This window comes from Stegodyphus dumicola, chromosome 10, assembly GCF_044657685.1.
Source record: "Stegodyphus dumicola isolate Sdum_Otavi_A_Nest chromosome 10, ASM4465768v1".
NCBI classification, from domain to species: domain Eukaryota; kingdom Metazoa; phylum Arthropoda; class Arachnida; order Araneae; family Eresidae; genus Stegodyphus; species Stegodyphus dumicola.
The window spans coordinates 141,347,701-141,373,323 of record NC_140777.1 but is presented as its reverse complement, the minus strand read 5'-3'; the positions used below and the strand labels follow the sequence as shown (position 1 = coordinate 141,373,323).

The 25,623-nt window shown below is 33.9% G+C and overlaps 1 protein-coding gene across 1 annotated transcript in view; it reads left to right on the top strand.

Annotated features, from left to right (window-relative positions):
- Positions 1 to 7,378: 7,378 nt before the first annotated feature.
- Positions 7,379 to 25,623, top strand: part of LOC118195729 (uncharacterized) — a 57,065-nt gene continuing 38,820 nt past the window's right edge. Inside the window, exon 1 of the mRNA XM_035367054.2 lies at positions 7,379 to 7,525. Within this exon, the coding sequence (XP_035222945.2) occupies positions 7,485 to 7,525 (41 nt within the window). The 5' untranslated portion in view covers positions 7,379 to 7,484. The remainder of the gene's footprint in view (positions 7,526 to 25,623) is intronic.

Sequence of the window (25,623 nt, the reverse complement as noted above, 5' to 3'; positions counted from 1 at the left end):
AAATTTAGTATTCGTATTTTTTTAAATTTAAAACTTTTCAATCTTATGATATTTGATTCTTGCGATTTCAAAAATAAAATATTTGACTAAAATATGAATAACATTTTAAGAAACTAAATGTAGGATAAAATTGTGTAAAGCAATGGGCACAATGATAAAACTGTTTAAAGCAGTGTATGCAAGTCATCCTAAGTTAAAATATCGGTTATACATCTCTCTTATTTATATATATATTTTCTGAACGGAACATTGAAAGGCGTGTAAAACTGTGCTTTACTGTATTTTCTCTTTTAATATAGTATGCAGTTTTCAAACGCATCGTAGTCTGGGTTACAAAGTATTCTTCCGAAAAAAACGCAGTTCAAATAAATAAAATCAAATTCTGGAAAATTGATATTAATAAATATATTTAAAATGCTCAGTTCGAAGGAATAAATAGACAATTTTAAAACAATTATCTGAAGAGACAATGCAACACAAACAATTAAAATAAAAGTATAAAAATTTAAAAATGACCTAAAATAATAGCTATGACGAAAAATATATATAAAGAAAACTATTTGAAAAAAAAAATAAACGCTGCACCTTTATTTACGCAGTTCGAATAGGTAAATAGAAATTTTTAAAACAGTTATTCGAAGAAAAAAAAAAAAAAAAAAACGTGCAACTTAAACAATTAAAATGAAATTCGAAAAGAAAGAATTCGAAAAGAATTACTTAAAATAATAAGTTATAATTAAAAATATAATATAAAGAATATTATTTGGAAAAAAGGAACGATGGTAACTTTTTTTCCTAAGGAAGCTAGGTTGCCATATATTAAGAAGTTCGCCAAGTGAAGTATTCTTGGTGCAAACTGACAAAAAAGTGCCAACATAAATTTGTGAATTTCTCCGTAAATTTCGCTCCAAATTTTGCAAAATTTCATATTTAGGCGTAATTTGAGTCGTAGAATCGAAATATGTAAAAACATTGGTATGTTATTTCAGAAAAAGTCCGATTTTGTGTCAAAATACCTATGTTAGAATAGTGCTATATATAAATCTAATATATATCCTAAGTCACGCTTTCGAGACATGAAGAACGCAATTTGAATTTTGTCAATCGGCCCAGTAGATCGGGAGATATAGGACTGTCCCATTTTTTTTTTTTTTTGGGCAGTGTACATGATACAATTATTTTTTTTTAAATAGCTGCTGATTTTTGTTTGGGACAATACTTGATACAACTTATTAAATATATTGTGATAAGGAGTGCAGTTTTGAATTCCTCTCAGTGTTTTTTTCTTTCTTCACTTCGGTCAATCTGTATTCCAAAATCGGACGTTTCCTGTGTCTTTTTTAACAATTTGTTTAACTTCTTGTACATTAAAAGCATTTCATCTTCCCCTCTATTGCTGCTTTCATAGTTCAGCTGCTGTTTAGTTGATAATAAAGTAAAATCATTCAGTTCTTAATTTGTTATTTCAGAATTATCATTCTTGACTAATGTTTCTATTTCTCCTTCCATATATGAATATTTCTTTTGCAGTTTTTATGATTTCCTTGGCTTCATTTTCACTCGATGGAAATCCTTTAAAATTGTTCATTGGCCAGAGCAGAAGCCAGAAAACATTCATGGTCGATGAATTCACTTATTCCCATGGGCCTTCAATCATTTCTATGCAGTGTCTTATGTTGAATTCGCCAACCAGCAGCCGAGCGGTAAAGTCGCTGAACACTGGTAATTCGGTCCGAGGTTCGAATCCCGCGAATGGGCTGGCTGCATGGGCGTTTTCATGGTTTTCCCCATGTGTAACGTGTATATGAGCCAGTTTCCCTTAGAAAACCCTTCACGAAGGCATCCCTTCCCTTAGGCATATAGCCCTCGAGACTTTTTCATAATCACACACTTATGTTGAATTTCTTCCAAAAATGCCATTAGTGTGCTTTCTTTCGTCTAGTACTTTATTTGCAAAGATGTAAACATGCCTCTTGTAACACGCTTTGAATGTTCTTATAATTCCTTGATCCATTGTTTGGAGTTGAGTTTGGTGAAGAGAGGAGAACATTACAGTTCAGGTTTTGTTATTCTATGTAATATCTGACTTTTTTAATAAATGAATTTTCAAACCAGTCATTAAAGAAAACTATTGCAATGCTGCCAATATTCCGCAACGTGCTGCATGTAATTGGAATTCTCACATTGGACAAATTAAATTGATACAATTAAGATAATGCATATAAGCAAATTTGTGTTCTCAGTGTGTTTACTATAATAACAAGGAAATGGGAAGAATGCATTGAAAGAAAACTTAAGCATTCATTTTTCTTTCATTAAAGATTATTTTGGAAATATGCTAAAGATTAAGATTACTTAAAACTCAGTTTTTAATTACAAATATGAAGGGGGGAAAAGCTTGTTAGACAGTAACTTCTTTAGTCCACTAACTTCACATTTGTAATACTAAAAGGAGAAAAGCATGTATTATAAAAGGACTATTTTTCCAATTTCCAATAAATGGTTTATGAACATATCTGTTCAGTTTGATTCTTTAACACAAAACATGTTATGTAAACTGAATGGTAAATATACTGAAAAAAATTTAATGCAGATGACAAAAATCTAAATATGATCAGTTTTAGGTATTCAAAAGAAGTAAACAATCTAAAAGAAAGCAACATATATGAGATAAGAAAATTGTGAAGCAATGTAAAATGGTATGTACATTTTAGTGAATGAAAGCAAAAAAAGAATTAATACAATTAAATCTCCTTGCATCATGTCTAGCAGGGAAATTTAATGTATCGATACCAGTTTTTGGTGCTCTTCGGTTATTGGGACCAGATTCAGAAATGTATGGATGTATGTGTTCATGTGCATATGTATGTATGTGTGTGGTATAACTTCATCACTCAATACATAAATTTTAATAACTGTATATATTATATATACAGTATGTATATTTATCAGTATATTTTTCATTTTCGTTGTCTTAGTTTTTAAAAATTGGGTACTCGTCTATAATTGGGATCAGATTCAGAAATGTATGTATGTGCATTTCTGAATCTGATCCCAATTATAGAGGAGTACCCAATTTTTAAAAACTAAGACAATGAAACTGAAAAATATACAGTGTTATTAAAATTTATGTATTGAGTGATGAATTTATACCATAAACGTAGTTTTCAAGGAGCATAAATATGCAAGAGATGCAAAAAGACTAACTGGTACGTTAATGTTTCAATAATTTTGTAATTTGCAAGTGGAATGTCGGTAAGTGTTTTGGTATTACTGATAATAAAAGATAAAGAGCAATATTTATAACATTTCTCACATCGTTAAGATCCGAAAAGTTTAACAACGATTAATTCAAGCATAGCAAAGAAGAAAATAGCACTTTTTCAGTAATTTTATTTTCCTTAAAATGAGAAAAAAAATTAAAGTACTGCGTACTCAAATAAATGTAAGGTGAGGAATGACAACCTTGTCTTTGGGAATGACAGATCTAAACTTTTACTTATAATTTCATACTTAAGCAGATTGTCTAAATGTTCTCTGTAATTCATTATTGTACAGAAGCTTCCAAACAACCTTCTTCTCCGCATTTAATGTGATTCAGCTCACTTCAAAATTTGTGCATGTTGCATAAATGTTTTCTAAGTTGCACCCACGGAGTATTAAAGTATACTCCATAGTTGCACCCTATTTTTAAAACTTTTTTCGCAATACATGCAAAGCACACACTCTTCCGAAGAAGACATGCCGTACGCATTCAATCACTACCAAAACATACAACTGTCAGATAGATAGTCAACAGTTAAAATGGACCATCGCGTCAAAGAATATGTTCAACTTTCTTTGATCGCATCACGTAACAGAAGACCACTCCCACAAGCTGATGTCATCGAGAAGTCTAATTAATTGGCTAGCTACATGAGGGTACAGCGCGCAGTCTAGCTTCTCGTTAAACACAATGTTTCTGCGCATGTCATCGAACTGTCCGCTAATCACTAAAAGTTTCGGTTTCTGTTGACTGTTTGATTTATAGGTATTTATTGATTTCTGAAGTGAGTCATCTGAGTTAATTACTAATAAGTGTGAAATGTCGCGTGAAATGTTATTGAATGAATCGTCTGAGTTTAGTTAGTTAGAGCATATAAGGTTGCACTGTATGGAGGCATGTAACTTATGTATCCTTCATTTTAGGGGAATTACCTTTTTAGCCTATTGTGTTACGTACGCTTAACCCTCCTGTAAGTTGATATTTACAAAATTATTATATAACAAAATTTGGCTAAATCGCAGAATAGGCTGCATCAGTCGATGCTGTGTTTACTTCTCTTATGCTTGGACACGCCTTTTTATGACGTAATATTGGTTACGCCTCTTCTTCAAAACAAGTTATAAGTATGCTATAGCTTCGTATTTAAAGAAAACTTAAATTATATTTTAACTGAGTTGAAATGGTAGGTTTATAATGTTCTGTGCGAGATTTTTTAAATTATAAATCTACTTTTGTGTGTTGTGTGGTATTGTTAGCATTTAACGCAACGAATTATCTCTCACAAATGTATTATTAAGATACCAAACGATTGAAAACGATCATTAGCAAACGATTGAAAATATTGAATGCATGAATTAAAAATTATAACCGTAACTTCTGAAAATACAGAAAAGAATTCTATGTTTAATTATTCATGAGTGAATCTAATTCAGTGCTTACTGCAGAATGGATGAGTATCTGAATCTGGATTTCTTTTATCAGTTGGAGCGAAAAGATAAAAAATGCGTTATTGAGTGGTGTATGGAGAAAGGTTTGATTGCAATATCGTATAAGTGCCGGATTTGTGGAACAAATATGAAACTAGTAGAGCGAAAAAAACGGATAGACGGTTTTGGGTGGATGTGCAGAGTTACTGGAGGCGAATGTAGGCATCGAATTTCAAGGTCAGTTCGAAAGAACCACTGGTTTGCGAAGAGTAAATGGAGCATGTGTGATGTTTTGCGAGTTACCTATATGTGGTTGGGCAAGTGCGGGATATACGAACGGAATTACGTATTGCTAAAAATACGGTGACCGATTGAAAAAGTTTTTGTAGAGAAGTATGCATGGAGTTATGTTTGAAGGAGAATGTTAAGTTGGGTGGGGAAGGTGTCATTGTCGAAATCGACGAAAGCAAGTTTGGCAAGCAAAAGTATCATAGAGAAAAGAGTCGAAGGAAAATGGGTTTTTGATTTGGTTGAGAGAGGAACAGATAAATGCGTCTTTAGAGTTGTTGAAAACAGAGGTGCCGAAACATTGCTAGAAATCATTAAAGAGAATGTTCTACCAGGATCGATTATTATATCCGATTGTTGGAAAGCGTACGACTGTCTCGAGTTCGAAGGGTATGCGCACTTGAAAGTCAATCATAGCTTGAGTTTTAAAGATCCAGAAACAGGTGCACATACCAATAGTATTGAAGGAACTTGGGCAGCAATCAAAAGAAATTTCCGTGGCTCTAGTAAGGCAAAAGGACAGTTTGATTCCTATCTTGCGGAATATATTTGGAGAAGGAAACACAAGAAATCCGACGCCAGCCAACTGATGCTTACATTTCTCAGTGAGATCACAGCCACATATTCTGCAAAAGGAGAGGACTGAAGGTAAGTTTCATTTATTATTATTGACTTAAGTAACATATTGGGTGCTTTTCTAATATGGCAGTTTGGATGTTTGGTAGTTGCTTTATTCTGGCAGCTTTATTTTTGTCTTGTATCATTTTTCTGGACACATTTTTGGCAACTCGAATCAATGGAGTTGGTTCCGCGCGAGTTTCTGCAATTCTCTGATTTCTTTAAGTGAAAGCGAATTTCTGAGTATATGAGCAATGGAGAATTTATTTAATGTCTGACTTTTTTAAGTAAAATAGATAGATGTTCACATGGGCAAAGCCAATGTGATGCGCAATGCCGAGGTTGTGCGCGATACCGAGTTTGTGCAATTCTGGGATGTTTTTTTAAGCGAAAATAGATCGATGTGCACATGGGCAAAGCCAATGTGGTGCGCAATGCCGAGTTTGTGCAATTTTCGGATGTTTTTTTAAGTGAAAATAGGTCGATGTGCAAATGGGCAAAGCCAGTGTGGTGCGCAATGCCGAGTTTGTGCAATTCTGGGATTTTTTTTAAGTGAAAATAGATCGATGTGCACATGGGCAAAGCCAATGTGGTGCGCAATGCCGAGTTTGTGCAATTCTGGGATGTTTTTTTAAGTGAAAATAGATCGATGTGCAAATGGGCAAAGCCAATGTGGTGCGCAATGCCGAGTTTGAGCAATTCTCTGATTTTTCTTTAAGTGAAAATAGATAAATGAGCACATGGACACCGAGTTTGTGGAATTCTTTGATGTTTTTCGAGCGAATGATTGTTGTGTAAAAGGGAAAACGAGGTTGTGCGTGATGTCGAGGAGTAATGTAACTTTATTTATGTGCAATGTTTAACATATCGTTTGTGTATTTTAAATTTGTATTGTTGTTTTAATTGTGAATTATATTTAAGACATAATTTTTCATTTAAATTGTATTTTTAATTTTTTGTTTTTTGATATGTTTATAACGCTTTCCGACTTACGATATATATGGATAGTCCGACGATCGACTCAACAGTAGCAAAACTGTAAACTTTAACCCTTGAAGTAACGTTTACCTCATATTTTAATAGGTAGTGTTTGGTATCGTAATTGCAGTTGATAATATGAGTTCATTGATAATATGTGTGTGTGTGCGTATGTGAAGCACTGCTTAGTGTTCCAAGTTTGTAGTATTTATTTTATTATATTATTTTCTTTCATTCTGAGAGATTAGATATTTTTATTTATTAATGCGTAGAATTCTAGCATGCCTACACAGAATATGGCGTTATTTAGGAATTTTAGAAACTGATATGAAAGCTGTGTAATGATGTTAATATGCAATAAAAAATATTCTTTTTTTTATTAATGTAAAGTTTAAAATTTTTGAAATAATTAAAATTGTCTAATTATTGGTATGTAAAGAATTATGTCGTTAGATAGCAAGAAGGTAATTTGTAAAAATGATAAAATTGAAATGTTCCACAATATGAATTTAAATTTAAAAAAATAGTTTATTTGTATAAATAAGAAAAATTAATAAAAATAATAATAATAATTTAATAGAAATCTTTGAAAACATTGAAGCTCTACAACTATTAGGGACTGCGACGTTGTTTATCGTTTTAATAATTGGTAGAATTTGCTCACTGTATCATGGTAATTTTAAATATAAACAATTTATTATACTTATTATCAGTAACGCCTAAGCTTAAATGTTATAAATGTAAATTAAAAGTAAAGAATTTGATATTAATTTACAATAAAAAACAATTTATTATTGTTATTTTTAAGAGAAAATAGAAAGTACACCTAGTGTAAATGCGAGACTACACTGTCACGTCATAAGTTTAGTCCCACCCATTTAATGACGTCACGCAGTTCCTCCTACTGAATGATGAAGCCTGTTGTGCGTTTATACCAACAATTTTATAAGTATGTTGCTTACAAATGCTCTAAATATTTTCTTCTGAATTTTTCATGTTTTGTAAACCTTTTTCGGTAAAATCCTAGTGTACGGTACGCCCTTGGTGCGATTTGAAAATTGTCGCCAACACCAAAATGACTCATTTAGTGCTCTTCATAAACACCACATTTATTGATCATCATAACCACCTTTTGTATATTCGACATGTAAAATGCTCCGAATAGAAGTATTTTCGAGATGTAGTTAACGCATGTTTAAATTGCTAAATAATGTAGTTTTCAGTTTCTCTTAGCAAGAGATTGCTATGGACGCTATGCTCAATCAATACATGAGATAATTTAATAACTTAAATGTTAATTCCAGAATGGATTAAACATTTTAATTCACAGTGATAAAAGAAAACGTTATTAGACGTTATATCAAACTTCTGTTTTTTTTTTTTTTTCCTTTGCTGCCAATCTGGAGAAACAAAATTTTGTAATAACAAAGATAATATTATTTTGGTAAAATCCTAGTATACGGTACGCCCTTGGTGTGATTTGAAAATTGTCGCCAACACCAAAATGACTCATTTAGTGCTCTTCATAAACACCACATTTATTGATCATCATAACCACCTTTTGCATATTCAACATGTAAAATGCTCCGAATAGAAGTATTTTCAAGATGTAGTTAACGTATGTTTAGATTGCTAAATAATGTAGTTTTCAGTTTCTCTTAGCGAGAGATTGCTATGGACGCTATGCTCAATCAATACATGAGATAATTTAATAACTTAAATGTTGGCTTAATCCTAGTATCCGGTGCACACGGGATTTGGCAACTTTATGATGAGCAATAAAAACGGGACATATACGATGAGTAGTAAACGGGTCATTCAAAGAATATATTATAGTTATACATAGTATATACTTAGTATATAGTGTATAGTATATACATAGACGTATTTTTGGTGTTGGCGATAATTTTCAAAATAGCGCCAAGGCTGCACCGTATACTAGGATTTTACCTAAATGTTAATTCCAGAATGGATTAAACATTTTAATTCACAGTGATAAAAGAAAACGTTATTAGATGTTATATCAAACTTCTGTTGCTTTTTTTTTTTTCCTTTGCTGCCAATCTGGAGAAACAAAATTTTGTAATAACAAAGATAATACAGTCAAAAGTCGTTAATCCGGACTCGTCGGGACTTCGGCGATTCCGGATTATCGATTTTTCCGGATTATAGATCATAAGTTTAAATCTCGTAAGATGGCATGCAGAAATTATAAAATTAAAAATATGAAACCGTAATTTATGACATAAAGAACAATTATGATCTAAAGGGTATCAAAATTTGCAAAAAGAAAAAGCTTAATATTTATTTGTTTACTTTATTAAACATTTCTTTCAATGTAAGTTGTTTAAGTTTTGCTTCGTTTCATGTGATAATACTTTCTCTTTAATTCTATTAAACAGACATAATTTCTTGTTCAGTTACAAAGTTCCGCCGTTCAAGTCCTATAATTGCTGTGTCAAGGATACCGACTAATTTGTCAATCGAAATTTTTTTGTTTTCAATAACGTCTGTCACTTTTCTTCGCTATCGGAAGCGAATTATAATGCCGAGGAACTTGTTTTAAATCATATCAAAGACGAAGCATATCGAGATGAAATACTACATTTGGTAAGGAATTATAAGCCAAATAAAATAAAAACATCTGCGCTGAAGATAAGGATAGTGCTGACAAATCAACTTCCAGATCATTACGCGCCCGCCACGGCGTTCCCCCCACTGAGCAGCGTGAAATTGATAAACAGATTTCGGATTTCAAAACATACTTTCGCTTTAGATCCTTTACATATTAACAAATATATATCGGAAATTCTATTTGATATAATCGAAAGTTTAAGCTTACTTTTATAAAATTGCTCTTACAGTCTGCAAATATAATAAGCCGGATCCAATTCGAAAATTAAGGAACAACGCAATCATCAACATTAACTGAAATAGATAATTAGATAATTTTAGCTTATACATAAAACGCGCACGCGAAAACGTATTCTGCACTTGCGCACACTCATATGCGCAGTCGTAAAAGGTCTTACGCGCACGAGTAAATGCCTATGCGCAAGTGTCAAAGCGGCGCATGCGCAGAAAGTTTTTAGTTTTGAGGTCCGAATTAACGACTTTTGACTGTACCAAGAATCTTCCGTGCATGCACAATTAAGAAGACAAGAACAAGCAAGGCAAAAATCTGTTTTGAGAACTGATGAAACAACTTCTCAAAGACAAGAAAGATTAGAGGCCCAAACTTCTCGTCCAGCTTCTGTGAGAGCAGCTGAGACACCTCTCCAAACACAACTCCGCTTGACAGAACAACTTGAACGCCAAGCTACTTTGAGAGCCGCTGAAATGCCCCTTCAAATGCAGATGTGCTTGGAAGAACAAGCTGAATGACAAGTTGCTTTGAGAGCTGCTGAAACGCCTCTTCAAACACAAATTTGTTTAGAAGAAAAAGCTGAAAGCCAAGCTGCTTTCAGAGCTGCTGAAACACCTATCCAAACGCATATCCGCTTGAAAGAACAAGCTGAATATCAAACGGCTTTGAGAGCTATTGAAGCGCCTCTTCAAACAGAGATTTGCTTGGAAGAACAGGCTTAACAACAGGCAGTTATTAGAGCGAGAGATACTCCAAAACAATTGCTGGTGAATAGAATCATTCATGCAGAAATGCAAACCAAACACCAGCGAAATTTCATGTGTAACAATTGGTCTGTATTTAATGATTCTGACTTCAATTGATTACCATAATCATCCATTAATTGTTATAGATTCGATTAAAAAATATCAGTTTTGCGATGCTTTAGAATGGAAAGATGAAACTGCAGGAATGTGCTGTTCCAATGGTAAAGGTTCGCTTTCTTTACTTGGTGAACCAGAAGAGCTGCTGAAAACTCTATATTTACATGATACAGATGAATCAAAGCATTTTTTAAGTAAAATCAGAAAGTAAAACTCTTGCTTCCAAATGACATCTTTTGGAGTAGACAAAGAGATAAGAATGCCCTAGTTTTCATCAACTTTTACCGTACAAGGCCAGATACATCATCGAATTGGTTCACTTTTTCCAACAGGTAATGAACCGCATAAATGTTTGCTAGTTTATTTCATGGATCAAGAAGAAAATGAAGTAAGCCATCATTGTCAGTATATTGATGGAGTTGAGAGAGATATAGTATTGAAAATTCAAAGACTGTTACATGACCATAATGTTTTGATAAATATCTTCAAAATTGCAATAGAAAACTTGCTTCAAGACGATTATAAAGTCATCATTCATGCTGATCGAACTCCATGTGGCAAACATGAAAAGCTCTATAATGCACTGACAATTAATGAAGTTGCTGTCTTGGTTACTGGCGACCCATGCTCTCCACGAGATATAGTATATTTACGAGCACATGATAATGCGCTGACACGCATAGCAGATACTCCTAAATTTTATGATGCTATGCAGTACCCATTAACTTTTAGTAAAGGGCAATTGCAATACCATTTTCATATTTCACAGATTAATCCAACTACAAAACACTCAGTTCCCAATAAAAAAGTTTCCTGCATGGATTTTTACGCCTATCACATGAAGCTTCGAGAGAATGATTTTAACCTCCTTCCACAGTCGAGACAGCTCTTTCATCAATTCTTAGTAGATATGTATATCAAAGTAGAGAACGAACACCTTTGTTACATTTCTTTAAACCAGACACAACTACGAGTTGAAAATTACATTTACCTACAAGATGTAATAGCACAGATGGTAATATTAGCCCCAATGACTTAGGCAAGATGCTTATTCTTCCCGCCACTTTTAAATTAAAAGTTATTTGCAACAACATGTGTGACTCTACTGCAGATCTCGGGCATTAAATCATTGAGAGTATTAACTTCTGGTCCTAAATATTTAAATTTGCGAACAGTTTCAAATTTGTAATTCCCAATTTCCAAATATGGGCTGCTGTTATTGCCACATGCCATGTATTTAATTTTATTTTGGTTGACTGCTAGATGCATTCTGCTGGCTGCAGCCTCGAGAGATGTAAAAGCCTCTCTAAGTGACTCGGGAGTGTATGCGACTATGTCAATATCATCAGCAAACGCAAAAATTTGAACAAACTTGTTAAAGATAGTCCACATGTATTAATGTTGGAGTCTTGTATGATTTTTTGGAGGGCAAGATTAAAAAGCAAGCAGGCCAGTGCATCACCCTGTCTGAGCCCATTTGAAACAACAGTAGGCTCAGAAAGATTATTTTGGATTTTAACTCTTAAGTTTTGTCTCAGTAAGAGTAATGGTGACCAAATTTATAAGTTTTTCAGGTATTGCAAATTCTCTCATAGCTTCAATTAAATATTTTCTGTTTACAGAATCGTAGTCAGTCTTAAAATCAACAAAAAGGTGTTGCGTTGCAATGCCATATTCATCAGTTTTTTCAAAAATTTGCCTAGTGTTAAAAGATTTGTTCTGCTGTAGATCTTCCTTTGCGGAAACCACATTGGCAATCACCTACAATATTTTCTGTATAAATTACTAGTCTACTAAAAAGTATATTGGAAAATAGTTTGTAGAAAACACAAAGGAGACTGATTCCCCTGTATTTGGTACATTCCAAAATGTCTCCTTTTTTGTGTATAGGATAGATGATACTCAGTTTCCAATCTTCGGGTAAAACTTCTTGGTTCCAAACTGATTTGATGAGGTGGTGTATTTCCTCAATGTTTTGACCTGCAGCACTTTTAATAAGTTCTGAAGTAAATGAGTCAGGGCGAGAGGCATTGTTATTTTTGAGCTTTTTAATTCCTTCTCCAACTTCTGCCAAAGATGGTGGCGGGATACTATCAGTGTTTACAGAGATAGTTGGATAGTTTGAAGACCCATCCCATGTTTCATCATTCATCAAGTTACTAAAGTGCTCATTCCACCTGTGGAGTACCTCTTTTCTATCATATAGGACGATGACGTTTTTGTCTCTACAGGCAGTAGTTCTAGGCTTAAAATCTTTGTGGCCAAGATTAATTTCATGATAGAAAGCACAGCTTTCATTGGACCCCGTCTGATGTTCAACATCCTTAAATAGGCTGTCGTGAAAATATCTTTTCGTAAGCCATTGGACCTTCTCCTGTTTTCTTGATCTCTTATATTCCTCAACAGAGAGTCTCGAATGCCACTTTTGGACCATATTTTTATAAGCAGCTCTTTTTGCTTGTGTTACCAGGAAGCATTCATTATCAAACTGTAAAAAAGGTTAGCTTTAAATATGTTCTTGGCCCATAAGATGGCACCACTGTTTTTTATATTTTTCTATAACTGTGCACTCCAATAAAACTTCACTTGTGTTCCAAACTCCCAACAGGTATGTTGTGTATTATTTATTCTCATGCAAGCAAATACCCACTCTCTGCTACATTGAGTTTCTAATAGGTTATGGGCCCAGTCCAGATTAAGAAATGAGGATAAATAATCTAGTGACTAGTTAAGTTAGTTTGTTTATTTAATTCTGTTTGTAAATTTTTAGAATTACTTTAACCAGAATTGACCACATGGTTATGTTAGGGTTAGCCAAAGCACATGGTTGCAAAAGCTTAGTACAAATATTTTTGACTGTTAATTATTTGGGCAAATGTTTCTTTGAGAATAAAATTAATTCAATAGAAAATTTATTTGAATTTATCTCAAATTATAATTTTTTTTGTCTCTTGTTGATTAAAGTTAAAAAAGGAAAAATGCCAGGGGGAGAAGGTTCGGAAGGGAAAATTACATGGATTGGAAATTTTCCATGAAAATGCGTCTTATTAAATTAGATTTATGGGCTTATGTAGAGGGTACAAAAGAAGATCCAGTAAAGGATACCAAAGCTCTGTCATATATAGTTGAAGGGGTAAGTGAAATTATTTTCAATGATATAAGGGATTTAACAAGTGGAAAGGAAGCTTGGAAAGTATTAGCTGAAACATATGAGGATAAGGGAATCACAAGAAAGGTTTCAATAATTAAAACATTAGTGAATACCCGTTATACTGATTGTAAGGATATGTCTGACTATTTACATAGGGCCATTTCATCTTATCAGCAGTTAAAATCTACTGGTGTTAAACCTGATGAAGAATTAATTGCAGGAATAATTTTAGCTAATTTACCTGATAGGTTTGAACCTCTTATAATGGCTTTGAAAAATTGCGGTGAGGCAATAACAGCTGACAATGTTAAAAATTGCTTGTTAGCCGAAGATTCAAAACCCCTAGTCAATGAAAGTAAGGAATACGCATTTGTTTCATGTGATAATACTTTCTCTTTAATTCTATTAAACAGACATAATTTCTTGTTCAGTTACAAAGTTCCGCTGTTCAAGTCCTATAATTGCTGTGTCGAGAATACCGATTAATTTGTCAATCGAAATTTTTTCGTTTTCAATAACCTCTGTTACTTTCTTCGCTATCGGAAGCGAATTATAATGACGAGGCATTTGATTTAAATCGTATCAAAGACGAGATGAAATACTACATTGAGTAAGCAATTATAAGCCAAATAAAATAAAAACATCTGCTCTTAATAAGATAAGGATAGTGCTGACAGATCAACTTCCAATTCAATGCGCGCCGCTGCCGCGTTAAAGATAAACAAAGTTTAGATAAACAAACGTTAAAGTTTAGATAAACTTTATCCATTTTTTGCAGCAATTCCACTTTTTGTTTAATGGACTCTGAAAGATACTTTCGCTTTGTATATCCTTTACATATTAGTAAATATATATTGGAAATTCTATTTGACATAATCGAAAGTTCAAGCTTACTTTTATAAAATTGCTCTAACAGTCTGCAAAAAATAATAATCCGGATCCAATTCGAAGATTAAGGAACAATGCAATCTGCAACATTAACTGAAATAGATAATTAGATAATTTTAGCTTAGCTTATCCCGTCCGTTATACATTAAACGCGCATTCGTAAACGTATTTTGCGCACGCGCACACGCAAATTAGCAGCGGTAAAGGTCTTACGCACATGCGTCAACGCGACGCATGCGCAGAAAGTTTGTAGCTTTGAGGTCCGGATTATAGATCATTCCGGATTATGGGTGTCCGAATTAACGACTTTTGACTGTATTTGGAATGGTTAGTACTTTTACAAGTGAAAGATGTTTTGTGTATGATGGTAAACATTTAGTTGCTACTGGAACAGGTATGGGAGATAATTTGTATTCTTTTGATTTATGTAATGAGTGGGCTTTAATTACTGATAAAAATATTTCAAATGAATTATTACACAAAAGAGTGGGCCATTTAAGTGAAGGAGGAATGACCAGATTAAAAGATATGGTCGAAGGTTTTACATTTAACGGAAAATTGTTAAATTGTGTGTCATGCATTAAAGGCAAAATGCACAGACAACCATTTCCCAAGGGAAAAGCTAAGCGTGCAAAAGAATTATTAGGCATAGTACACAGTGACCTGTGTGGGCCTATGAATGTTACATCAATTCGTGGTTCTCGCTACTTTATTAGTTTTATTGATGATTTGTCGCGAATGACTTTTGTTTATTTTTTGAAAAATAAATCTGAAGTTTTTGAAAAATTCAAAATATTTCAAGCATTTGTTGAAAGGCAAACTGGCAAATCACTCAAAATCTTACACTCAGATAATGGTACTGAGTATGTAAACAATGAGATGGATAACTATTTAGCATCAAATGGAATTCAGCATCAAAAATCTATTCCATTTACACCAGAGCAAATGGGTGTAGCTGAACGTAGTAACAGAACTCTTGTAGAGTGAGCACGATCAATGTTGGTGGATGCTCACCTTGATCAAAATTATTGGACTGAAGCAGTGCAAACTGCAAATCACTGTAAAAATATATCTCCAACTATTGCAGTTGCAGGTATGACCCCTTATGAAAAATGGTATGGGGATAAGCCAAATTTAGAATACTTGAGAGTATTTGGATGTCGTGCATTTGCTCACATTCCAAAACAAAAACGTAAAAAGGGGGATATAAAAGCAAAGGAATTAATGCTTGTTGGGTACTGTCAGGATAGAAAAGGCTATCGATTAATAGATCCCAAAACTTATGAAATAATAAATGCACGAGATGTACAATTTTTGGAAAATGAAATGTACTACAAAAAGGCAAGTAATATGCCAAAATTCTATGATGAATCCTCATTCAGTGGGAGCATGATTACGACATTTTCAGATACTGAGAATGCAATAGCTGATGATCAGAACGGTGAATTGGAAGGGATGGTTAATGATAATACTCAGTCTGATCATGAATTAGTTAATGCTGGTATTAAATCTAATCACGATGAACATAATACTGCTCAAAATGATAGCCATGATAACAGTAGTGTAGTTGATGAGCTACCTATGTTGACTAGAAACAGAAAACTTAGATTCCCTAAGAGTTATCAGGACTTTGACACATATGGGATGCCAGAAATGCCAATGCCAAATTTAGATCGTATGTGCTTTGTTAAAGCTTTGGCAGCAGCAACAAATGGTGTGTATTCTGAACCGAAAACCATTGATGAAGCATTAAGGGGCAATGATGCAAACCATTGGAAGGATTCTATATGGGAGACTATATTAGGCCATATTAAAAATAAAACATGGGAAATAACAGATAAACCTTATGATAAGAACATTGTAGATTGTAAATGGGTTTTCAAAATTAAATGTAATTCAGTAGGCAAGATTGAAAGATATAAAACACATTTAGTTGCTAAGGGCTATTTTCAGATTGAGGCAATAGATTATACTGAAACATTTGCACCAGTTGTCCGATACGAAACGTTAAGAGTTTTATTAGCTTATGCAGCTATATATGATTGGGAAATTGACCAAATGGATGCTGTAATGGCTTTTGTACAGGGAACTCTAAATGAAGACATTTATATGAAAATTCCAGACGGTTTCAGTGAATTTTACAAGCAAAACTTAAAGGAAAAGGTCCTAAAATTAAACAAAGCATTAGATGGTTTAAAGCAGAGTGGTAGACTATGGTACCAACTGTTAGAAAAGGGTTTAATAGAAATGGGACTGAGGCAAAGTTCTTTTGATAGTTGTGTCTATATTAAAATAAATGAAAATAAAGATCTTGTTATTGTTACTATTTATGTTGATGACTTACTCATTTTTAGTAATAACATAGAACTTAAAAATTGGGTAAAACAACAACTTAAAGAAAAATTTGAAATGAAAGACTTGGGACCAGCAAATTATTGCTTAGGAATTAAAATTGAATGAGATAGAACTAAAGGGTCCATTAGCCTTAGTCAAACTCAGTATGTAGAGAGTATGCTTTGCAAATATAATATGCATGAATCTCATGGTGTAAAAACACCATTAGACCAAAATCAAGTGTTATCTAAACTGCAGATACCAACTAGTGAGGAACAAAAGCTACCTGTTCCTTATCAGGCTGCCATTGGGAGTCTTCTTTATGCAGCTCAGGCAACACGGCCAGATATAACTTATGCTGTGAATTCCCTTAGCCAGTTTTCCAATAATCCGGCAAAGGTTCACTGGCATGCTGTCAAGTGCATCATGCGGTATCTTCGAGCCACTACAGATGCTACATTGTCTTTTTCAAAGGACTGTAGTACTGATGTCCTTGGTTACAGCGACTCAAACTATGGAGGTGATGCTGGGGATCGACGATCAACCACTGGATATGTTTTCCTCATCGGAGGTGGTGCAGTGTCATGGTGTAGTAAGCGTCAACCAACCATTGCAACTAGTACAACAGAAGCCGAATATATGGCTCTTTCTGCAACTACTAAAGAAGCCATATGGCTCAACAAAATTGTTAAAGAACTTGGGATTATTACTGCAAAGCCAGTATTATTATACTGCGATAACAACAGTGCTATTAATCTCAGCAAAAATAGTGTGTGTCATGGTAGATCAAAGCATATTGATATACAACATCATTTCGTGCGAGAAGCTGTGAAACTTCAGCACATTGACATACAATATAAGACTACTAATGATATGATTGCAGACTTTTTGACAAAAAATGTAAACAGTGCAAAATATGAAATGTGTGCAAAAATCATCGGTTTAAAATGAAGACCAATGTAATTTAATGTTTTATTATATGTATGTGTGCTGATGTAATTTCTCATTGTATTTAATTAGGATGATATTTAAACCTAAAGTGGGAGTGTAAAAAAGGTTAGCTTTAAATATGTTCTTGGCCCATAAGATGGCACCACTGTTTTTTATATTCTTCTATAACTGTGCACTCCAATAAAACTTCACTTGTGTTCCAAACTCCCAACAGGTATGTTGTGTATTATTTATTCTCATGCATGCAAGTAACCACTGTCTGCTATATTGAGTTTCTAATACAAACCAGTCTCTTGGTTTGGGTTTTTCCATATATCCCAGTGTGTTGTCAGCTGAGCGTATGATCGAGTCTTTAAGCAAACTCCACTTATTTTCCACGGTTTCCAGTTCGGCCATGTTTTTAGATCTTAGTTCTCCCCTGAGTGAGAACTGGAAACTTCGTTCAACTGCCTCATTTTTCAGCTTTTCACAATCAAACTTTTTTTGCCTCTCTCCCTGTATCTTTTGGGTGAAATTTTAGCAATGAGTTTAGCAATAACTGAAACGTGGTCGGAATCACATGTGGCACCTCGATAAGTTCTAACATCCTGGATATCTGAAGAATGTCTAGAATCAATGAGTACATGATCAATTTGATTCCAGGTTTCTCCGTCAGATGAGCACCAAGTCATCATATGTATTCTCTTGTGGCTGATCACAATACTTGAAATTATCATGTTGTGTTCAACAGCAAAAAGTACTAGTCATTTCCATTGTCATTAGTACTATCATGTAAGCCATACTTTCTAATTATTGGTCTAAATTCATCCTCTTTACCCAATTTAGCATTCATATCTCCCATAACAATTTAATGTCATGCTTGGAACAAGATCCGTATAACATAGAATGTTCCTCATAAAAAATTTTTTTAACATTTCCTTTAGCCGAATTTAGGAACAAAATCATTAAGTGTTCTAAATTTTTATTCAATAAGAAACCACTACCAAAACATGTTTTTTCACATCACAGCTATAGTAAACCGTGTAGTTTCTTTCTCAATGGACCTTCCCCAAGCCTTCGCATTTCCTGAATGGCAAGTAGATCCATGTTATATTTGTCAAATTCTTCTATAAGAAATTGCAGATCCTTACTGTAGTACATTGTTTGGACATTCCAGGTTCTAAAACAAAACGTCCTTAGGCCATTCCCAAGTCGTTTTCCAGTAGAAGCAGTCCGGCTAAGTCTATCTTTGGATTTTTTAACAGTAAGATTTTTTTAGGGGGTTGTTGGCCCCATGCCCTATCTCCAACCTAGAGGACCAGTCCTCTGATATAATCCCCAGGGGCAGGGTGCCCGGCTATACCCCCAGATGCTGAGTACCCATTTTAGTCGCCTTTTATGACATGCATGAGCTACATTGGGACTATTCTTTCACACACAGTCACCACATGGGTGGCGTGTGTCGTTTTTAATGAGAATAATTTTCAAGGAAGAATTTTATCTCCTAAAACCACACTGACCGCTTTTTTCCAGCTTTGCCAGACAGATACGTTTGCGAAAAGATTATTGCATTCCGAAGTTGCAAAAAGATTATTGCATTCCGAAGTTACCTAATATTTTACATGGAGCAACTCAAAAAGTAATGGCAACGTTGCATTCGAAGTACGGCTGTTGAAAATTGGCATCGGACGCTCTTGGTCGTGTCTACATCGTCCATGTAATGAATTTTGACTGTTTTTGTCTGCCCATTTTATTGTATCATGTTCGAGGTCCAACTAGCTTTAAAGAGCTTAAATTGTTAATAGTCTGGAATGTCGATCTTATAGAGAAGCATGTGAAGCTCAGGGTCTGTTATAGAATGATAACCATTGGAACGAAACTATAGAAGAAGGTATGCAATTTCAATCACCAGATAAAATCAGGGAACTTTATGCAACCCTTACATCATCTTGCAGCCTTTCTAATCCTCAAACTTTATGGGATAAGTATAAGAAGGATATGGTGAAAGATATTTTGGTGGCAACTGCAGCGAGTGCATGCACATAATGACTTTTATTGAGTACGTCTATAACGAAGCATTGATCATAATTGTAAACAAGGTTTTGACAATGGTGGGGAAGAAGCTTCAAGATTTTGGAATGCTTAGCCCATGACAATCAGACGAAAATTACTTTAATGATGAAATTGCTCAAGAATTAGACTACAATTTCATTGCATTGCAGCAGCAAGTAACAGAATTGGTCCCTCAGTTACTTCCAGAACAAAATAACGTGTTCCATCAGGTGTTACGTAAAATAGAATCCGGGAATGGTGTACTTTTCTTTTCCAATGCTCTTGGAACCAGGAAAACGTTTCTGGAGGAACCAGGAAAACATTTGTGCTAAATTTATCATTAACATCTGTCAGAAAAGACCAGAAAATAGTGATTGCTGTGACTTCTTCTGGTATAGCTGCTACACTATTGAACGGCCGCCAAACTGCACATTCCATTTTAAATTTGCCGTTGAACCTTGCACAGGAAGATTCACCCATCTGCAGTTTCAGTAAAAATAACACTCGAAAGTAGGATACTACGAAAATGTAAGCTTTTAGTGTTGGATGAAAGTACAATGTCTCGCAAAAAGGCTGTAGAAGTATTAAACCAAAGTCTTCAGGATTTGCGAGACAGTACAGATATTATGGGAGGAATAGTAGTTTTATTGGCTGGTAATTTCCGACAAACTCTGCCAGTAATCCAGAGAGGTACACCTACAGATGAAATCAAAGTCTGTCTCAAATCATCAAGCTTATGAGCGAAAGTTGAAAAATTCAATCTTAAAACAAATATGAGAGTGCATCTTCATAATGATGTAAATTCAGGGAATTACGCAGAGACACTATTGAAAATTGGCGATGAATGTTTGGACACAGCTGCTGAAGGTTGTATTTTACATTCAGAGGAATTTTGTAATTTGGTAGAAAAGGATGTGGAGCTTATTGCTAAAATTTACCCTCATTTGCAACAAAATTTCAATAGTGATCACTGGTTATGTGCAAGAGCAATTCTAGCACCGACAAATGAAATTGTAAACAAAATCAACATTGATATTTTGAAAGAGGTGCAGGGAGAATTAAAGGAGTATTTGTCAATAGATATAACCATGGATATAGAACAAAGCACTTCATATCCTGCTGAGTTTTTAAATTCACTAGAGGTATTAGGTGTACCCTCACATAAACTCCAATGACATACATTCCGATGACCTCATTTTCACGTGACTCATCCATACCTTTTGTAAACAAACAATGCAGATGACCTCAGAGATCACGTGACTTATGTGCAGCTTGTAACTTCTTGTTTAGTTTGTTAAACTTGATAACTTCTATACTTTCAAAGTAGACTCAACATATGAGTATATCTCAAGACATTCCGCTAGCACAGTAACATGTGCATCACAACAACAGAACCGCATAGCATGAACGCCATTACAGTTAAAGTTATTTACAGTTACAGTTATAGTTATTTTAAATATACATCACATCCCTTCCTCCAGTTTATAAACAATAATAAAAATAGTGAATAATATCAATGCAAGTATGTTCACAATATGACATACAATAAAAAAAGTTACATAAAAATGATATATATGCAATATGTTACATTATTTTATTCCATGACTAAGTCTCTATCTTGAAGGTTGTCTAATCAACCGTCCACTTCTTGTTATTATATTATTGGATAGATTATTTTGTTGATTTCCTATATTAATAGGCACAGAAACATTCTCAGGGCTTCCATTTGAATTTTCCTTTTTATCTAATAATATATCATCATAATCATTATTAACTTTGTAAGGTGATTTTGAAAATTTTATATGGTGTCTGTTTCTTCGTAAGATTTCCCCATTTGAATTTCTTACAATATAGGATCTAGGGGCTTTATGTTTTGAAATTATTTCACCTTTATCCCATTGCCCAGTTCTAAATTTGAACAAGGTTATGCTATCTCCAGGTTTTAACTCAGGCAGTTTCTGTGCGGTTCTATCATAATAATATTTTTGCCTAGCTTGAAGTGCACGAAATTTAGAATAAGGTTTGTTTATTTTAGTATTTAACAATTCATTAGTACTGATAGGTAATTTTTTTTTTAATCTTCTATTAAGTAACAGTTGTGCAGGAGACAAATTTATTCCACTAATTGGGGTATTTCATTATTCCATTAAGCCTACACTTATGTCTTGCACTTTCCTCATGATATTTTTCACTATTCCTACAGCTTTTTCAGCCAACCCATTACTTTGAGGATATCTGGGGCTACTAAATTTAAGTTCGAAATCCCAATCTTCAGCAAATTTCTTAAATAAGTAGCTATTACAGGGATTATTGTCGCAAACAACTTCATTTGCAATACCATACCTGGCAAAGATGCATTTTAACTTTATCATAATTTCATTTGCTGTCTTATCTTTTATGTTAGAAACCTCAATCCATTTAGAGTAATAATCGATAACTACTAAGTAATTTTGATTACCAAATTGCAAGATATCAAGGGCAATTTTTTCGAATGGTTTAGTTGGAATTTCATGTTGCATTAGAGGTTCTTTTTGATTTCTATTTCTGAATTTTTCACATATTTCACATTTGGAAACAAGCTGCTCAATGTCATTTGTCATACCTTGCCAGTAAAAAATTTCTTGGGCTCCACTTTTACATTTCTCATTTCCAAAATGCACTTCATGAAATGCAACATATCTTTTCTCAAACCATAAGGTACAACTAATTTTTCATTAATAAATAACAAGCCGTCATTAATATATAGATCATTTTAACTTTAAAGTATGCTTTTACACAACTATCTACTTTTTTGTAACATTTAGGCCAACCCTCTTTAATATATTTCATAACTATTTGCAAATCTGGATCTGATTCAATTTCTTTCCTAAATTGCACCACTCTTCTTTCACTCATAGGCAAATATTTTGAAATAATGTGAACAACATTTAACATTTCAGGATCATCACTAATAGTTTCATTCACAGGATATGCTCGTGACAAAGTGTCAGCAAAAAGCATTTGATTACCTGGAATATAATTTATCTCAAAATCATGCTTTAGTATTAAGATCATCCTTTGCATTCTAGACCAGATTTTATGCAGTGGTTTCTTAACAATTGCCATTAACGGTTTATGATCACTTTGTACTGTGACTTTCCGTCCATAAACAAAATTGTGGTACTTTTCAAAAGAAAATAATATGGCCAATAGCTCTTTTTTGATCTGTGCATAGTTTTTTTCACTGTTAGTCAGGCTGCGAGACGCAAATGATAAGGCTTACTCTTTTGAATTAGACACGATCGTAGGCCATCCTTCGAACTATCACACTGTATAATTATATCTTCATTACCACTGAAAACTTTAAAAATTGGTGCTTTGGTTAGCAGTTGTTTGATGTTGTTAAATGACTCTTCCTGAGTTTCTCCCCAATTAAATTCTGCCTTTTCTTGAATGATTTCTCTTAAAGGAGCAGTAACTTTAGATACATTAGGTATGAATTTTGACAGAAAATTTAACATTCCTAACAACCTCCTTACTTCAGTTTTTGATTTTGGTGTTGGCATATCAATAATTGCTTTAATATGACTAGGATCGGCTTTTACACCTGACTCAGAAATAATTTGGTCTACATATTTGACTTCCAGTACCCTATATTGTAATTTATTAGGATTAAATTTTATATTTATAGACCTAGCTCTTTCAAGAACCTTAGAGACAATTATATCATGAGTAACCTCATCAGATCCTGCAATTATGATATCATCAAAATAAACTTCCACACCCTCAATATCACCAAATAATTTTTGGTTTCTTTTCTGAAATATTTCTGGGGTGGAGGATATTCCAAATGGCATTTTATTAAATTTATATCTTCCATAAGGAGTATTAAATGTACATAGTTCAGAACTAGCTTCATCTAGTGGTACATGCCAAAATCCATCTTTTAAATCTACAGCTGAAAATACTTTTTTTACTTTCTAACCTACTAATTATATCATCTGGAGAAGGAATTTGATAGTGTTCCCTTTTAATTACTTTATTTAGATCTCTAGGATCCAAGCATAATCTCAGACTCCCATTAGGTTTTTCAACTATAACCAAACTTTGAACCCAATCAGTTGGTTTATTTGCTTTCGATACTATCCCTTCTCTTTCAAGTTTATCTAAAGTATCTTTTAATTTAGGCTGTAAAGCCTTAGGAACACGTCTTGGGAGGTGTATTACTGGTATTGCATCATCTTTAAGGGTTATATGATATGGTTCGTCAGGAAATTCCCCTGTACGTAAAAAGACTTATTATTTACATACATTGTAATACTTTTCACCCATGTTTCACTTACCTTGTGAATATCCTTATTTACTTCATCAATAGAATTTGTTAGATCTTTGATTGATTTTGCACTTATTTTAAATTCACTATGCCCGTTTACTGGTGGATTTATCATTACAGAGTCAACAAATACACTATGTTCATTATATATACTAAGTTCATTATTTGGTATTCCAACTTCACAAATGTTCTTGGGACACCTCGTGGCAAAATGGTTCTTTACTCTGCTAATAGCTTTTTCTAATCCTAGGTTAGATTCTCGAAGCAAACGTTCGGTCAGACTCCTATCCCGAATGCCTAATACAATACGGTTGCGAATCAATCCATTTTCTTGTTTAGCAAACTCACAAGTTGACGCTAAAGTCTTTAACTGAGTGACATAACATTCAATTGTTTGTCCTTCTTGCTGACTACACGAAAAGAATTTGTAACGATCATATACGACATTCTGCCATGGTGAACAACTTCAAACGACTTCAAGACCTCTTCGTACTTCTCTTTATTCTCAGGTGGCTCAAATCGAAACGTGTTATAAATTTCGATTCCTTCAGTGCCGAGTAAATTCAAAAGGATTGCAATTTTAGTCTTATCTGGCTTGGCATCTTTTTCCGTTGCAAGTAAATAGTTTTCTAGCTCTTGCTTCCATTTTTTCCGTTTTTCTTTAACATTTCCGACGGAAAATGTTAGCGGAGCAGGTGGTCTGAAATCCATTTTGCTCCTGACACCATGTAACTTCTTGTTTAGTTTGTTAAACTTGATAACTTCTGTACTTTCAAAGTAGACTCAACTAATGAGTATATCTCAAGAATTGAAAATTTTATTATACATTTTTAAACAGTTTACATGACATTCCGCTAGCACAGTAACATGTGCATCACAACAACAGAACCGCATAGCATGAATGCCATTACAGTTACAGTTATAGTTATTTTAAATATACATCACATAGCTAATGTAAACAAGCAAGGTCATTCTTCCTCTTCTTCTCTTGCGGAATGTATCTCATTGAAACTAAATGTACTGGTTATGCTTATGCGAAATATAGATGCACCTCGACTGTGTAATGGATTGGATTGGATGGATTTGGATTATTTAATTATGGCAAAGCACACGAGGGCTATCTGCCTAAAGGGAGGTATGCCTTCATGGAGGACTTGCTAAGGGAAACTGGCTCATATAGTTATTATATATGGGGAAAACCACGAAAACGCCCATGCAGCCAGCCCATTCGTGGATTCGAACCTCGGACCGAATTACCAGTGTTCAGCGTCTTTACCGCTCGGCCGCTGGTGGGTCGACTGTGTAATGGAATGAGGCTTCGGATCACAAAATTAGGGCAGAATATAATCGGTGCCACTATTTGAACAGGTGTAGGAAAAGGGGAAAGTGTTATCATACCTCAAATTCCAATATTCCCCACTGACCTACCATTTCACTTTAAAAGACTGCAGTTTCCAACCAAACTTAGTTTTTCTGTTATGTTTTTCCCATGGTCAAGTATATGTTACCTGTTCGTGTATATCCAAAACCAGGAATTTATATTTATTAGCGCCGAATGGAAACACATATAATATATTATACAGAAGCATCCTAGAATAATACTCTTATTCATGCTCTTCTGAAAAAGAATTAATGTTTTAACTTTAAACTT